At 44.4% G+C, this 17,694-nt stretch overlaps 1 protein-coding gene across 1 annotated transcript in view; it reads left to right on the top strand.

Annotated features, from left to right (window-relative positions):
• LOC132888449 (NACHT, LRR and PYD domains-containing protein 3-like) overlaps positions 1-17,694 on the top strand; it is a 122,944-nt gene that overhangs the window by 67,986 nt on the left and 37,264 nt on the right. The window contains exons 10-12 of the mRNA XM_060924498.1: positions 14,418-14,585; positions 15,007-15,180; positions 15,318-15,494. Coding sequence (XP_060780481.1) covers positions 14,418-14,585; positions 15,007-15,180; positions 15,318-15,494 — 519 coding nt within the window. The remainder of the gene's footprint in view (positions 1-14,417; positions 14,586-15,006; positions 15,181-15,317; positions 15,495-17,694) is intronic.

Below are 17,694 nucleotides of genomic sequence, written 5' to 3'. Positions count from 1 at the left end.
TTGGTTAGATCCAGTGTTGAATAAAAGCGAGCAGCGCCTAACCAATCAAGCAACTCATCAATGCGAGGCATTGGGTACGCGTCAAATTTAGACACCGTGTTGACCTTTCTATAGTCCACACAGAACCGGACCGACCCATCAGACTTGGGAACCAGGACCACTGGGGTGCTCCAGTCACTGTGGGACTCCTCGATTATGTCCATTTCGAGCATGGCCTTGAGTTCATCCCGAACCACTGTTTTCTTTTGTTCGGGCAAGCGGTAAGGGCGGCTATGCACTACCACCCCCGGGGGCGTTTCGATGTGGTGTTCTATGAGGTGGGTACGGCCCGGAAGGGGCGAGAACATGTCGGAAAATTCCTTCTGCAACCTGGCTACCTCCGTGAGTTGGGTCGGCGAGAGGTGGTCTCCACAAAGGACCGGAGTGGCCTGCGATGTTATCCTTTTTACCTCCGGCCCCAGCTCCGCCTTCTCTGGGACTACCGACGCCAATGCCACAGGGACCCCCTCATTCCAGCATTTTAAAAGGTTGCGGTGGTAGACTTGCAGTGCCCCACCCCTATCCGTTCGCTTTACCTCATACTCGACGTCCCCGACTCGCCGTGTGACCTCGAAGGGCCCTTGCCACTTGGCGACTAATTTAGAACTCGACGTGGGCAATAACACGAGTACTTTTTCTCCCGGCGTGAATTCTCTACGGCGCGTGCCCCTGTCATACAGTCGGCTTTGATGTTCTTGTGCCTGTTGTAAATTCTCCTGAGTTAATTGCGTGAGGGTGTGGAGTTTTGCGCGCAGGTCAAGAACGTACTGGATTTCATTTTTACTCTGTGAAGGTCCCTCCTCCCATTTTTCCCGCAGCACATCCAGAATGCCACGTGGCTTACGCCCATATAATAATTCGAAGGGAGAAAACCCTGTGGAGGCTTGTGGGACCTCTCGTACTGCGAACAACAGTGGTTCGAGCCATTTATCCCAATTACGCGCATCTTCACTAACGAATTTCCGGATTATGTTTTTGAGTGTCTGGTTGAATCGCTCTACTAATCCATCTGTTTGTGGGTGATATACACTGGTGCGGATGGACTTAATCCCCAGTAACCCATACAGCTCGCGCAGTGTGCGTGACATAAACGAGGTGCCTTGGTCTGTCAGGATTTCTTTCGGAATCCCGACCCAGGAGATAACGCGGAAGAGCGCTTCCGCAATACTGCGTGCTGAGATATTGCGGCGAGGCACTGCCTCCAGATATCGTGTTGCATAGTCCACCAGAACTAAAATAAAGCGATATCCCCGTGTTGACCGATCTAATGGCCCGACGAGATCCATCCCAATTCGCTCAAACGGGGTCTCGATTAGAGGAAGAGGGCGCAATGGCGCTTTTGGAGTGGCCGCGGGATTTACTAATTGGCATTCATGGCACGCTGCACACCACCGACGGACATCCCCGCGAATCCCAGGCCAATAGAACCAGGCCATTATTCGGGCTAGTGTTTTGTCTTGCCCCAAGTGTCCCGCCATGGGATTAAAGTGAGCCGCATGGAATACGAGTTCCCTACGGCTCTTTGGGATTAACAACTGGGTTACTCGTTCGTTGGTTTGAGTGTCCTGCGTCACTCGGTACAATCTATCTTTAATAATGGCAAAATAGGGGAAGGTTGGTGCCGCACTTGGCTGAAGAGTTTGACCATCGATTACTCTCACTTGGTCAAACGCATGCCGCAGAGTCTCATCTCGCGACTGCTCTAACGGGAAATCCCCAAGAGAATCCCCGAGAGAGGGAGGAGGAGCGGGCTGCTCCTCACTCTGCCGCGGTGTTGACATGGACGGCTCTGCGACAGCTTCTCCAGCCAATGCCACACCAGGATCTTCCCGTGACCTACGAGGGCAGGACCCACTGCGTGTTAAATACTCCATTAATTCTTTAAATCCCAGCCAATCCGTACCCAAGATCAATGAGTGGGTAAGACGAGGATTAACCACTGCCTTCATCTTATGCGTTTGGCCCCGGAATAGAATGTGGACAGACACTAGAGGGTAATGGTGAACATCCCCGTGCACACACAACACTTTCACCGCTTGTGCTCCCCCCAATGCCTCACCTTGCACCAGGCGTTGGTGAATTGAGGTCTGATTACAACCGGAATCCACCAAAGCGTGATATGTACCCCCTTGAATACTCACCGGTACGCGATACGCTCCGGCCCGATCGGGGGCAGTTTCTGGTGTGTCGGGGATCCGGATGACAGCCCCCACCTCCCTTGTGGGACTCTGATTCGGGAGATACTCCGCTTCCCTGCCGCGCCAGCACACCGGCCCAGGCTTTCCCTCTGCACTGGTGTTATGGGTGTCACTCACCTGAGGGGGAGACAACACAGACACAGAAGAGGGAGATGGGAGGACACCACGGGTGCGACGGGCCGGCTAGGGAGGGGCCAGCCGCTGCCTTCGTGGCAGGGGAACGGGGTGGGGAGGGGGACCAGAGACAGGAGAGAGATAGGGAGAGAAAGAGGGGGAAGAGAAGCGAGGGGAGGCACCTTGTCTGCCTGCCGTCAGAGCCGCCTCCAGATGGTCCTCCGCCAGCTCGATGGCTCGTTCCAGCGACGCGGGGCGGTGACACTGGACCCACTCCGCCGTTCCTTCCGGATGTTGAGAGATAAACTGCTCCAGTGCCACCAGATCGATGATCTCCTCGGCGTCACGGTCTTCCGCCCTCAGCCACCGCCGGCAGGCGTCCCGGAGTTGCTGGCCGAATGCAAATGGCCGGCCAACTCCCTCCAGTGTCAGCGTCCGGAAGCGCTGACGGTGTTGCTCCGGGGAGCGGCCGAGCCGCTGCAGGATGGCTTTGCTCAAGTCCGCATAAACCAGCTGGCTGTCAGCAGGGAGCTGCTGCGCTGCGAGCTGCGCCTCGCCAGTTAGGAGCGGGAGGAGGCGCGCCGCGCGCTGCTCCAGCGGCCACCCCCACGCCTTGGCTGTTTGCTCGAAGAGAGCGAGGAACGCTTCCGGATCGTCCTGCGGTCCCATCTTCGTGAGGGTGGCGGCAGCGGCGGCTGGCGGCCCTGCTGACGTGAGCCGGTGCCGGAAAGCCTGGCGATCTTCCTGCTGGGCCAGCATCAAGGCTTCGAAGTGCTGCTGCTGCTCCTTCTGGAGGGTGATCAGCTCTTGATGCTGGTTCCGCTGGGCGGTAGCGAGGGCAAGGATGAGCTCTTTGAATGGGGAGGACTCCATGGAGCGGTTTCCTTCTGTGCGCATCCCGGGTTTCGGCACCACTGTAGTAATCCCCGATGTGGGTGGAGCACAGAAGCACGGGAGGCGAGAGTTCGTGTTTACACAAACGCACTTTTATTGAGTTTTTCAGCTTTCTTTCTTTCTTTCTTTCTTTCTTTCTTTCTTTCTTTCATGCACTCGCTCACTCACTCATTCACACAAGTGCTGTGGTCGGGGGCCGTTCTTCTCTCCTCTGCCCCTCCCTTTATACTCCATCCCTGCAACAAACACACATATACACACACACACACACACAAATTGACATCAGGTGTAATGACCTAGCCACTTACCTTCCCTGACCCCGCCCTCCATTCACAGACTGCTGCTTGGCCCCGCCCCCGCTGCCACACCGATTTTATAACAGTATAAGCATGTCTTCTTCTATTTAAAAAAAAAAAAATTAAACTTTTTTTTTTTTTTTAATGCAGTGTCCTGTTATGGCCAAATATATTTTCAAAGATTTCTTTTTTAAATCTCTGTTTTTGATGAATCCCGAATGCTACAGCGAGGCATATTTAAAATAATGCAGTTGATGTTGATAAGTGTTCGAATAAACTTTTCCCCTCACAGACTGTTGAAAAGTCCTGAAGCAGAAGAAGCCTGTGGTCGTCTGACTAAAGTTTTAGAGACAAACCCCTTATTGCAGACGCATCTGAACCTGAGGGGGAAAATAAAAGGAGACTCAGAAGTGAAGCAGCTCTCTGCTCTACTGAAGGATCCACACTGCAGAGCTGAGACACTCACGTGTGTACATTATTATTATTATTATTATTATTATTATTATTATTATTATAGAAACATAAATTAAGAACGACTTATCAAAAATAAAACATTGAACTTTAATTCCCTGAACGTTGATTATTTTCCATGCATTGTGTGGTTGAACTCATTGTAAAAGTGGTGGACCTTTTTCTTTTTAGACTGACTGAATGTAATCTGATGATGGAAAGCTGTAAAGCTCTGGCTGAAGTTCTCAGTTCACACCCCTGTTTTCTAACTGAGTTGGACTTGAGTAAGAGCCGCCTACAGAATTCAGGTGTCCAGCAATTATCTGAAGGACTGAAGAACCAAAGCTGTATTCTGGAGATATTAAGGTACAGTAATATCTTACTATTGGCCCTGTCACACTATAGCGTTTTGTTCGACGTTTGGTTGCGTTTTTAAAAATTTGAGAAACGCCGGGGAACGTCGACGTTCTTCAAATTAAGTTTCTAGGTCAACGATGTTGTAACGTTCTTGTAACGCTTGGGTAACGCTCAGCCAACGTTCCCTCAGTGTCAGGCGACGTTTGTGGTCGAAAATAGCAGCAAAACCTAGCGTTCTCATAGCGTCCACAGCGCTTTGATAGCGTTATCATAGCGTTTGGGTAGCGTCTGCCTTGCGTCCAGGTAACGTTCTCGACGTTTGTCCAGCGTCTAGCTGACGTTCTCGACGTTTCCACAGCGTCTGCCTAGCGTTCCTGTAGCGTTCGAGTAACACGTGGAGCGTTTGTGTGACGTTCCTGTTACGTTTCGCCAACCTGCGGCTGGACGCGCAGTATAAAAGGGGGGGCTTTTGGCCAGAGTGCATCACTTCCATTTCAACCACCATTTCAACCAGGTTGTTGTGATGCATGAGAGCAGCAACAGCATACTGGTGTTTCTCTTGGTCTGTCATTGTTCTGAAGTCTTCACTCTGTGAAAGTTCCAACAGGACTGTCGGTGGCCTCTGCAAGCCCCTTTAAATATATTTCTGGCAAGTGCCTGCCAAATGCTCCTGAACGCTACCAGTAGGTTACAGGTGCGTTACAAGGATGCTACATGGACGTTACACAGACGCTGGAAAAATTCAGAACGCTGACAGACGTTAGAAAGATGTTGAAAGAGCGTTACATGAGCGTTAAGAACGCTCGGCGAACGCTGACGAACGCTGAAAAATGTTGGCGACACGCTGGACAGACGTTCGATGGACGTTACACAGGCGTTAGGCAAGCGTTACCCAAGCGCTAGGCACGCGCTGGACACTCGACCCTGATGGGCCGGCGTCCGCCTAGCGTCCAGGGAACGTCCTGACTTTCGAGTAACGTTCGAGTAACGCCCGCAAACTTTCGTGTAACGTTCCTCTAACGTGTAAGTAGCATTTTGATAGAACGTCCTGAATTTTTGTGCACACCCAAAACTATTTTTCACCCTCAACGTTCGCCGACGTCCCTCGACGTTCCCCAACGTTTGCCGACGCTCGTCTAACTTTCTTGTAACTTTTTTCTAACGTTCTCGACGTTCCTCTGCGTTTCGCAACACGTTACTCGAACGCTGGTGAGAACGTCGTAGTGTGACAGGGCACTATATAAGCAGTGCAATAGTATTACTGGTAGTACTAATAAAAATAATATAAAATCAATGTCATAAAAATAATTTGATAAAGCCTAATAATGATTATTATGTGGATGTTACACATTGTTTTTGTTCCTGCTTTCGTAGCTTAAGAGCGATCAGTTGTTGATCGTATAGTCGGCAGATCAGATGCTCGCTCACTGTGGTGTGAAAATTGTCCATGCAGACGCTCATCCAAGTTTCCAAAACTGTCATTGCTTAACTCTTGAATATTTTCTATCGTGAATATTCTCATTAAAAATCGTATAATCTCGACTTTCCAAAGAAATGGATCTGGTTAAGATCTGTTCAGTACTTTGGGAGTAACGGCAGGTTGAAGTCGGTACAACAGAGTAAAAACTCTGCTCACAGGACGTCGGGAAACTGCCGGTGCTTTTCTTTCTGAGTCACGGGAAAGCGGTCAGGCTCTCTCTCTCTCTCTCTCTCTCTCTCTCTCTCTCTCCTGATCGGTTTCCTGCTGGATTACTCGTCAATATCAATCAGATCACTTTTATAGGGATGTTCTCTCACTGTTTCTGATGAAGGATTCAGCAAAATTTTCCCTCTGCTAGTTTTGATGTTCTGATTCACGGGAGTCTTTGAAGTGAGTTTTCACAGCTTTACCCACTTATTTTTTCAAATCAAACTGGTTCCTGTAAATAAGTAAGTATTATAGAATATGACTGTAGTTGTTTTGATGAAAAATATTGAGATCTTAGTGGTCGGAATGAGATTTTAAAAACTGGAAGTCAGAAACATGAGTGTCGATTTCAGTTCAGTTAATGTGAATTGTTTATTGGATGTGGATCAGACAGTTTTTTCAAGGTTCACCTTGAAAGCTGTGAATATTATCATTTATATTCTTTAAAATAAACACTAATCGGCCCTACTTATGAGAAACAGAAAGCCCGACAGGGCACAAAGAGGGGATTAGAAATATTCTTTTATTCCTTTTTCGCTGAGTGTACCGATTTAGCTTTTTAACCTAATTAGCATAATTAATACTAATTTGCATTCTTGGTTTTTACTAATTTTTCAAACTTTGTATTCAGTCTACAACCATCTACGTGCTGCCACTTTCTATGTAAATATCTTAAAAAATAAAAAAAAGTTATTAAGAAAAAACATTTGATCTCATTGGTTAATGAGGCCCATTTCGGACCATGTGATCCTCATACAGAATATTACGGCAGCTTTCTAAAAATTAAGCCGTTTTTTTAAATCTTTGATTTGTAATATCTCGAGAACAGATTTAAACATATTTTAATTATGTAACAAATATGTTGTTCTGCATTCACTTCTGAATTCAGTGAGAGCAGTTTCAAGCAACTTGGAATGAATTTGAATTTTTAGCTGATATGCCTACTTATAACCCAATTTGGATCCTAATACATACTGCCCTGCCAAAAAAAAAGTTGCACACACTAATATTTGGTTTTCAGTGGGGTTCAGGTGTGGAGATTGGACTGGCCATAACAGGGTCTTGATCTTGTGGTTCTCCATCCACACCTTGATTGACCTGGCTGTGTGGCATGGAGCATTGTCCTGCTGAAAACCCAATCCTCAGCGTTAGGGAACATGGTCAGAGCAGAAGGAAGCAAGTTTTCTTCCAGGATGACCTTGTACATGGCTTGATGGCTCATGCAGTGGTGCTTGAAAGTTTGTGAGCCCTTTTGAATTTTCTATATTGCTGCATAAATATGACCTAAAACAACATGAGATTTTCACACAAGTCCTAAAAGTAGATAAAGAAAACCCAGTTAAACAAATGAGACAAAAATATTATACTTGGTCATTTATTTATTGAGGAAAATGATCCAATATTACATATCTGTGAGTGCCAAAAGTATGTGAACCTTTGCTTTCAGTATCTGGTGTGACCCCCTTGTGCAGCAATAACTGCAACTAAACGTTTGCAGTAACTGTTGATCAGTCCTGCACACCGGCTTGGAGGAATTTTAGCCCATTCCTCCATACAGAACAGCTTAAATTCTGGGATGTTGGTGGGTTTCCTCACATGAACTGCTTGCTTCAGGTCCTTCCACAACATTTCAATTGGATTAAGGTCAGGACTTTGACTTGGCCATTCCAAAACATTAACTTTATTCTTCTTTAACCATTCTTTGGTAGAATGACTTGTGTGCTTAGGGTCGTTGTCTTGCTGCATAACCCACCTTCTCTTGAGATTCAGTTCATGGACAGATGTCCTGACATTTTCCTTTAGAATTCACTGGTATAATTCAGAATTCATTATTTCATCAATGATGGCAAGCTGTCCTGGCCGAGATGCAGCGAAACAGGCCCAAACCATGATACTACCACCACCATGTTTCACAGATGGGATACGGTTCTTATGCTGGAATGCAGTGTTTTCCTTTGTCCAAATATAATGCTTCTTATTTAAACCAAAAAGTTCTATTTTGGTCTCATCCATCCACAACACATTTTTCCAAATGTCTTCTGGCTTGTCCATGTGATCTTTAACAAACTGCAGATGAGTCGCAATGTTCTTTTTGGAGACCAGTGGCTTTCTCCTTGCAAACCTGCCATGCACGTCATTGTTGTTCAGTGTTCTCCTGATGGTGGACTCATGAACATTAACATTAGCCCATGTGAGAGAAGCCTTCAGTTGCTAAGAAGTTACCCTGGGGTCCTTTGTGACCTTGCTGACTATTACACACCTTGCTCTTGGAGTGATCTTTGTTGGTCGACCACTCCTGGGGAGGGTAACAATGGTCTTGAATTTCCTCCATTTGTACACAATCTGTCTGACTGTGGATTGTGTGATGTTCAGAGTATATTTGAATGTTTGGCAGTCAAACTACCCCACCTGTTGGTAGTGCGAGTAGACAGCAAGGAAGTTACGCTGGTTGTTCAGTGCAGATAGAAAGTGGGGACAATAAACAAAGTTTCTGTTCAACATGTTCTCCTGGGTCATAAATATGCAACAGAAACATTACGATGGCAACGAGGAGTAAAGGAAAATACACTCAAAGAAGCAACAAGGACACTGCTGTTTTTTTCTGAGGAGAAAAGAGGGTGAAAGACGAACAAGTGAACAAGCAGAAACAAGCTAAGTGGGCTAAGCTAACTCAAGAAACGTGGTTGTGTCAGCGCATCTTGGCAAGCATGGCAGTGAACACCGCTTCTCTCCCATCTTTTGATATTGAAACTGACCTTGGCACTGTTGGACCTCGCTGGAACAAATGGCTGCAAAGGTTTAAAAATTACACCACTGCAATGAACATTACTGGAGATGCTAGACTTAAAGCATTATTGTTGCACTTAGCAGGAGAATGAGTGCATGATATTTACGACACACTGGCAGCTGAAGATGACAAATATGCAGACACTAAGCAGAAGCTATCTGGATATTTCTCTCCCAAGAAAAACATGCAATATCAAGTGTACATCTTCAGAAAGGCTATGCAGGAACCAGGAGAAAATGTGGACAGTTATCACACCAGGCTAAGGATGTTAGCCAAGAATTGTGAGTTTGCAGATACTGAAGCAGAGATCAAAACTCAAATAATACAAAGCTGTGCATCATCCAGGCTATGCAGAAAAGCACTGAGGGAGCCTGAGCTAACCTTAGATGAGCTTCTTGACCATGGGCAAACACTCAAACTGTCTGAAATGCAAGCATCTGGCATAGAAAAGGGCACATCTGCTTCAGTCAACATGCTGGATCGAAAGACTGTGGAGAAAAACCCAAGTCACAGCAGATGGTCAGATAAGTGACGTTCAGAGAACCGCTGCAGGAACTGTGGAGGTAAATACTCTCATGATGGAGAGTGTCCTGCCAAAAATAAAAAATGCAGAGCCTGTGGCAAACTGAATCACTTTGCAAGACAGCGCCGCTCAAAACCCAGAGACATTAACACAAAGCAACTGCAAAACAAAGTTAACCAGTATCCTAAGAAGGTCCATCAAATAACAAAGACTGCACCAGGTGAGAACACAGAGCACAATTCTTCCAGCAGTGACGATGCATACCCGTATGTGTTTGTAATTGATGCTGACAAGATCTCAGAGTTACCACAGACAAACATCAAGCTAAACAGCAGCAACATGCTAGTTTTAATCGATTCGGGGGCTTCAGCAAATTGTGTCAGTGAAGCAAGTTTTGAGAAACTGATGCCACGTCCACGACTCAGCTCCACCAAGACCAAAATATACCCTTTCTGCTCCAATGTTCCTTTGCCTGTCAGTGGTGCTTTCAGGTGCAGTGTGGAAAAGGGACAGAAGAAGACAATGTGCACATTCTTTGTGATTAAAGGTGATGGATTCAATGTTCTCAGCTACAAAACATTCAAAGCACTAGGACTGATTAAGGTGGTCACTGCAGTATCATCCACACCACAGTATTGCACAGCAGCAGACGAGCTAGTGGAAAGTAATCCCGAGCTGTTCCAAGGAATTGGAAAGCTGAAAGACTTTCAGGTAAAACTTCACATAAATCCTGATGTCAAGTCTACATCCCAACCACATCGACATGTACCATTCCACATCCGCCAGAAGGTCGAGGATGAGCTTCGAAAGCTGGAGACAGATGACATCATTGAAGAGGTCACAGGCCCGACACCATGGGTTTCACCTATCGTTACACCTCCCAAACCTAAAGACCCTAATAAAGTCAGAATCTGCATCGACATGCGCCAAGCTAACACGGCCATTGAAAGAGAACGCCACATAACTCCCACCATGGATGATGTCATACACAAGCTAAATGGAGCAACAGTGTTTTCCAAACTGGATCTTAGAGCTGGATATCGCCAACTGGAACTTCACCCAGACAGCAGGTACATCACAACATTCACCACTCACCTTGGACTGAGGCAGTACAAGAGACTAAGTTTTGGCATATCTTCTGCCGCTGAGGTGTTTCAAAATGCCATATGCCAAACACTGCAAGGTCTCTCGGGTGTGAAGAACCCTAGTGATGACATTATTGTCTATGATGCCTCTCAGACTGAACATGACAGCAACCTCTGAGCACTGTTCCAGAGACTAAAAGAAAGCGGTCTCTCACTCAATCGAGAAAAATGTGAATTTAACAAATCCAGGCTTGAGTTCTTTGGTTTCATCTTTTCTGCACAGGGTGTCTCAGCAGATCCCAAGAAAGTTGCTGTGGTTCGGCACGCTACAAATCCACAAACTCCAGGTGAAATCAAGAATCTGCTGGGCATGGCCAATTACTGCTCCAGATTTATCAAAGACTTCTCCTCCATCTCTGAACCGCTGCGCAAGCTCACCAGACAGGGTACGCCCTGGGAGTGGGGACCAGAACAGCAAGCTGCATTGCAGACACTGAAAGACAGTCTGACCAGTGACACAACAATGTCATATTTTTACCCAGGCAGAGAGACTGAACTGATCGTGGATGCTAGCCCGGTCGGACTGGGTGCAATCCTCTGCCAAAAAGATGAAAAAGGGGTGAAACGCATAGTAGTGTATGCTAGTTGGTCTCTCAGCGACGTGGAGAGATGGTACTCACAGACAGAAAAGGAAGCATTGGCTATTGTGTGGAGCTGTGAGCACTTCCACTTCTACATCTATGGCCATCCTTTAACCCTAATGACTGATCACAAAGCACTGGAAATCATATGGAACAATCCTAAATCAAAACCACCCACCAGGATTGAAAGATGGGGACTAAGACTTCAGCCCTATGACTTCAAAGTGGAATATAGAAAGGGAGCTGAAAATCCAGCTGACTGCATGTCTCGTCACCCCATCCCTGCTCAGATAAGTGACAGCACATGTGCAGCAAAAGTAGCAGAGGAATATGTGAACTTCATTGCTAGTCATGCAACACCCAAAGCCATAATGCTCATGGAAATCAAAGCAGAGACACTTAAAGACCCACTCCTACAAGAGGTCAGTACTCACATAAGACACAACACTTGGCACAAAACTGACAAATCACAGCACGCAGACATATTGAAACAGTTCAGACAGGTTAGCAGCGAACTAACAACATCAGATGCATCAGACATCATACTGCATGGCACTAGAATAGTGATTCCCTCTGTTCTACAAGACAGAGTGCTCCAGCTAGCTCACGAGGGACACCAGGGCATTGTCAAAACTAAAGCCCTGCTCAGGACCAAAGTCTGGTTTCCAGATATCGATCACAAAGCAGAAGCAGCAGTACGCAACTGTATAGCATGTCAGGCAAACACACCAGTTGCACATACTGAACCACTGAAAATGTCCGTTCTACCAGAAGCTCCCTGGCATAGTGTCAGTGTAGATTTTTATGGACCACTTCCAACTGGAGAGTATCTGTTTGTCATAGTGGATGATTATACACATTACCCAGTTGTTGAGAGTGTAAGGTCAACCTCAGCGAACACAGTCATTCCAGTGATGGACAAGGTTTTCTCCATGTTTGGGATTCCCAGAGTGGTAAAAACTGATAATGGTACACCATTCAACAGTGATCAATTCTCTCAGTTCGCAGACTATCTAGGATTCCACCACTGCCGGATCACACCCTTTTGGCTGCAGGCTAATGCTACAGCTGAAAGATTCATGCGTACACTGAGCAAAGCTATACGTGTAGCCAAAACACAAGGAATTCCCTGGAAACAACAACTGAACATCTTCTTATGTGAATACCGATCTACACCTCATAGCACAACAGAAAGCTCCCCTGCTGAACTGTTGTTCCAGCGCAAGGTGTACACGAAGATTACCTCATTTGCTCACTCAGCAAGGAACAATTCAGACTCTGAAGTGAGAGCAAAAGACAACAAGGCTAAAGCCAAGATGAAATCACATGCAGACTCCCATCGTCATGCTGTACCACATGCTCTCATTCCAGGTGACACTGTGCTTCATCGTCAGCCCAAGCCCAGCAAGCTCACCACACCATACAATGCCAAGCCCTACTCTGTGACCAAAGTCAAAGGCTCTATGGTTACAGCAGCCAGAAATGGACATGTCATCGTCAGGAACACCTCTTTCTTCAAAAAGATAGCCCCGGAGCTGTTGGACATCACACAAGATCCTGGTGACAATACTGTTTGTGATAACATTAATGCCTCTACTGTCACATCACCACAAAGGTACCCTCTGAGGCAGAACAGACGTCCTCCCGCCTACCTCCAGGACTACACATAGCTTATGGACTGTTATGAACTTATAAGAGACTGGTTTGGTCAAGATTAAAAGACATGTAACTTTCATTTAACAAGAGAAAGCGTTTGCAAAGCATCTTTTAATGTGTATTTCATTTGTGAGTTTCAGTAATATGTGTTGGCTGAAAGTGAAAAGATAGTGTTTAATACTACACATTAGCTATATGTCTGAATAAGTACAATGTTCAGTACAGTCAGAATGTTTTTAAATTACTGCAGAATGTTGGTTTAAAATTCAGCAGTTAGCATTGTGTCAAAATGTGAAAACATAGTGTTGGTATTTGCTAAAAAAAAGGGACAATGTGATGTTCAGAGTATATGTGAATGTTTGGCAGTCAAACTACGCCACCTGTTGGTAGTGCGAGTACACAGCAAGGAAGTTATGCTGGTTGTTCGGTGCGGAAAGAAAGCGAGGACAATAAACAAAGTTTCTGTTTAATATGTCATTGTTCTCCTGGTTCGTAAATACGCAACAGAAACATTACAGATTGGTGGAGTCCAAACTCTTTAGGGATGGTTTTGTAACCTTTTCCAGCCTGATGAGCATCAACAACGCTTTTTCTAGGTCCTCAGAAATCTCCTTTGTTTGTGCCATGATACACTTCCCCAAACATGTTGTGAAGATCAGACTTTGATAGATCCCTGTTCTTTAAATAAAACAGGGTGCCCACTCACACCTGATTGTCATCCCATTGATTGAAAACACCTGACTCTCATTTCACCTTCAAATTAACTGCTAATCCTAGAGGTTCACATACTTTTGCCACTCACAGATATGTAATATTGGATCATTTTCCTCAAGAAATTAATGACCAATGATAATATTTTTGTCTCATTTGTTTAACTGGGTTCTCTTTATCTACTTTTAGGACTTGTGTGAAAATCTGATGATGTTTTAGGTCATATTTATGCAGAAATATAGAAAATTCTAAAGGGCTCACAAACTTTCAAGCACCACTGTATGTCCTTCACAAACAAAAATCTGCCCCATTCAAGCCTTGCTGAAGCACCTCCAGATCATCACCGATCCTCCACCAAATTTCACAATGGGTGTGAGACACTGTGGCTTGTAGGCCTCTCCAGGTCCCCATCTAACTGTTCGATGACCAGGTGATGGGAAAAGCTGAAAACTGGACTCATCAGAGAAGGGCTGACTCCAGTCCTCTACGGTCTAATCCTAATGGTCTTTAGCAAACTTCAGCCTGGCTTTTCTTTGCTTCTTATTGATGCAAGGTTCGAAGTAGACCAAAATATCAGCATAGTGGCACCAGTTATAACAGCCAGGGGAAAGTTCCTCATGGGTTCTACATGCTCAGAGATGCATTCTAGTGCATTTCCTGGCAATTGCAGGCCTCCCTGAAAGTCACTCTTTTTTGGTAATATTAATGAGAGGGTTTTTTTTTTTTCCCCAAAGTTGTTGTGATTTGTTTATGATTGAAGACTTATTATAATTAATATTCATCTACTGTATATTGGTGACCTATTTATGGATTAAGACTAAAACAACCAGTTGAGTTTTGATGTCTTCAGTTCTTTTAATATAATATAAATAGAAACGCCATGTTTCTCAGTGTGCCAAAGAGCTTCTTAACTCTATATTGCTTCCTTTGATGTTCATCCATTTTATTCTGTCTCCTCTCTGACAATATTTTACACAGACTTTCAGACTGCAGGATAACAGAGGAAGGATACGCTGCTCTGGCTGAAGCTCTGAAATCATCCCACCTGATAGAGCTGGATCTCAGAGGGAACGACCCTGGAGCATCAGGAGTGAAGCTGCTCACTGATTTACTCCAGGATCCAGACTGTAAACTGGAGAAACTGAGGTGAACAATATGTACTGGGGTTAATTACTTCATTACAAAATCCACTTTAATACTTGAACAAAACATTAATTAAATATAATTGAACACAAAATAAAATATGAGATTGCTAATAATGTAATATTTTTGTCTTTGTAATTTTGTGCCTTTCTCTCACTGCAGGTTGTTGAAAAGTGATGAAGCAGTGAAGGCCTGTGATTTTCTGACTGAGGTTCTGGATAAAAACCCTTTATTGCAGAAAGAACTGGATCTGAGTGGAAAGATCTCTTCAGTGTCAGAAGTGAAGCAGCTCTCTGCCCTACTGGAGGATTCACACTGTAGACCTGAGAAACTTACGTGTGTATTCTAATGATATTTTATAAATTGCTGTTTGCAGTTCTGATTATTATGCTTGAACTAAAATGAATCTGCCCTCTATCCTTAGGCTAAGGAAGAGTGGTGTTACAGAAGAAGGCTGTTCTGCTTTGACTTCATCTTTTCTATTCAATCCTGCACACATAAAAGAGTTGGATCTGAGTGAGAATAAAGTTGGAAACTCTGGAGTGCAGAGAGTTTGTGCTCTACTGAAACATCAGCCATGTAACCTGCAGATCCTGAGGTTGGTTTCAGGTTCCACAAACAAACACACATCTAGATCATATAATCCTTAAATGGCCTTGGCATTACATATAGTATTATATTGTATAGATATTCATCAGACTATTATAAAAATGCCATCAAATGTTCTCTCTTTAGACTTTCAGACTGCAGTATAACAGAGGAAGGATACGCTGCTCTGGCTGAAGCTCTGAGACTAAACCCATCATCACACCTGAGAGAGCTGGATCTCAGAGGGAACGACCCTGGAGCATCAGGAGTGAAGCTGCTCACTGATTTACTCCAGGATCCACACTGTAAACTAACAACACTGAGGTGAGCAAATTATAAATAACAGGAATGTTTGAAAGGGAAATGTTCAGTGTTTAAGTGTTTAAAGGAAACAACTAAAAATGATTATTTTTATGAAGGTCCCTGAAAATTTGTTATGGCCAAATATATTTTCAAAGATAAAGATTTAAAAATAATCTCTGTTTTTGATGAGTCCCGAATGCTACAGCGAGGCATATTTAAGATAATGCAGTGATATTGATAAGTGTTCGAGTAAACTTTTCCCCTCACAGACTGTTGAAAAGTCCTGAAGCAGAAAAAGCCTGTGGTCGTCTGACTAAAGTTTTAGAGACAAACCCCTTATTGCAGACGCATCTGAACCTGAGGGGGAAAATAAGAGGAGACTCCGAAGTGAAGCAGCTCTCTGCTCTACTGAAGGATCCACACTGCAGAGCTGAGAAACTCACGTGTGTACATTATTATTATTATTATTATTATTATTATTATTATTATAGAAACATAATTAAAATAAAACATAAATTTTATCAAAAATAAAACATTGAACTTTAATTCCCTGAACGTTGATTATTTTCCATGCACTGTGTGGTTGAACTCATTGTAAAAGTGGTGGACCTTTTTCTTTTTAGACTGACTGAATGTAATCTGATGATGGAAAGCTGTAAAGCTCTGGCTGAAGTTCTCAGTTCACACCCCTGTTTTCTAACTGAGTTGGACTTGAGTAAGAGCCGCCTACAGAATTCAGGTGTCCAGCAATTATCTGAAGGACTGAAGAACCAAAGCTGTATTCTGGACATATTAAGGTACAGTAATATCTCACTATATAAGCAGTGCAATAGTATTACTGGTAGTACTAATAAAAATAATATAAAATCAATGTCATGAAAATAATTTAATAAAGCCTAATAATGATTATTATGTGGATGTTACACATTGTTTTTGTTCCTGCTTTCGTAGCTTAAGAGCGATCAGTTGTTGATCGTATAGTCGGCAGATCAGATGCTCGCTCACTGTGGTGTGAAAATTGTCCATGCAGACGCTCATCCAAGTTTCCAAACCTGTCATTGCTTAACTCTTGAATATTTTCTATCATGAATATTCTCATTAAAAATCGTATAATCTCGACTTTCCAAAGAAATGGATCTGGTTAAGATCTGTTCAGTACTTTGGGAGTAACGGCAGGTTGAAGTCGGTACAACAGAGTAAAAACTCTGCTCACAGGACGTCAGGAAACTGCCGGTGCTTTTCTTTCTGAGTCACGGGAAAGCGGTCAGGCTCTCTCTCTCTCTCTTTCCCCTGATCGGTTTCCTGCTGGATTACTCGTCAATATCAATCAGATCACTTTTATAGGGATGTTCTCTCACTGTTTCTGATGAAGGATTCAGCAAAATTTTCCCTCTGCTAGTTTTGATATTCTGATTCATGGGAGACTTTGAAGTGAGTTTTCACAGCTTTACCCACTTATTTTTTCAAATCAAACTGGTTCCTGTAAATAAGTAACTATTATAGAATATGACTGTAGTTGTCTCATCTCATCTCATTATCTGTAGCCGCTTTATCCTGTTCTACAGGGTCGCAGGCAAGCTGGAGCCTATCCCAGCTGACTACGGGCGAAAGGCGGGGTACACCCTGGACAAGTCACCAGGTCATCACAGGGCTGACACATAGACACAGAGAACCATTCACACTCACACCTATGGTCAATTTAGAGTCACCAGTTAACCTAACCTGCATGCCTTAGGACTGTGGGGGAAACCGGAACACCCGGAGGAAACCCACGCGGACACGGGGAGAACATGCAAACTCCACACAGAAAGGCCCTCGCCGGCCACGGGGCTCGAACCCGGACCTTCTTGCTGTGAGGCGACAGCGCTAACCACTACACCACCGTGCCACCTGACTGTAGTTGTTTTGATGAAAAATATTGAGATCTTAGTCGTCGGAATGAGATTTTAAAAACTGGAAGTCAGAAACATGAGTGTGGAGTGTTCAGTTCAGTTCATGTGAATTGTTTATTGGATGTGGATCAGACAGTTTTTTTTCAAGGTTCGCCTTGAAAGCTGTGAATATTATCATTTATATTCTTTAAAATAAACACCAGTAGGCCCTGCTTATGAGAAACAGAAAGCCCCACAGGGCACAAAGAGGGGATTAGAAATAATCTTTTATTCCTTTTTCGCTGAGTGTACTGATTTAACTTTTTAGCCTAATTAACATAATTAATACT

This window comes from Neoarius graeffei, chromosome 6, assembly GCF_027579695.1.
Source record: "Neoarius graeffei isolate fNeoGra1 chromosome 6, fNeoGra1.pri, whole genome shotgun sequence".
NCBI lineage: Eukaryota > Metazoa > Chordata > Actinopteri > Siluriformes > Ariidae > Neoarius > Neoarius graeffei.
This window is presented reverse-complemented; position numbering and strand designations above follow the sequence as displayed.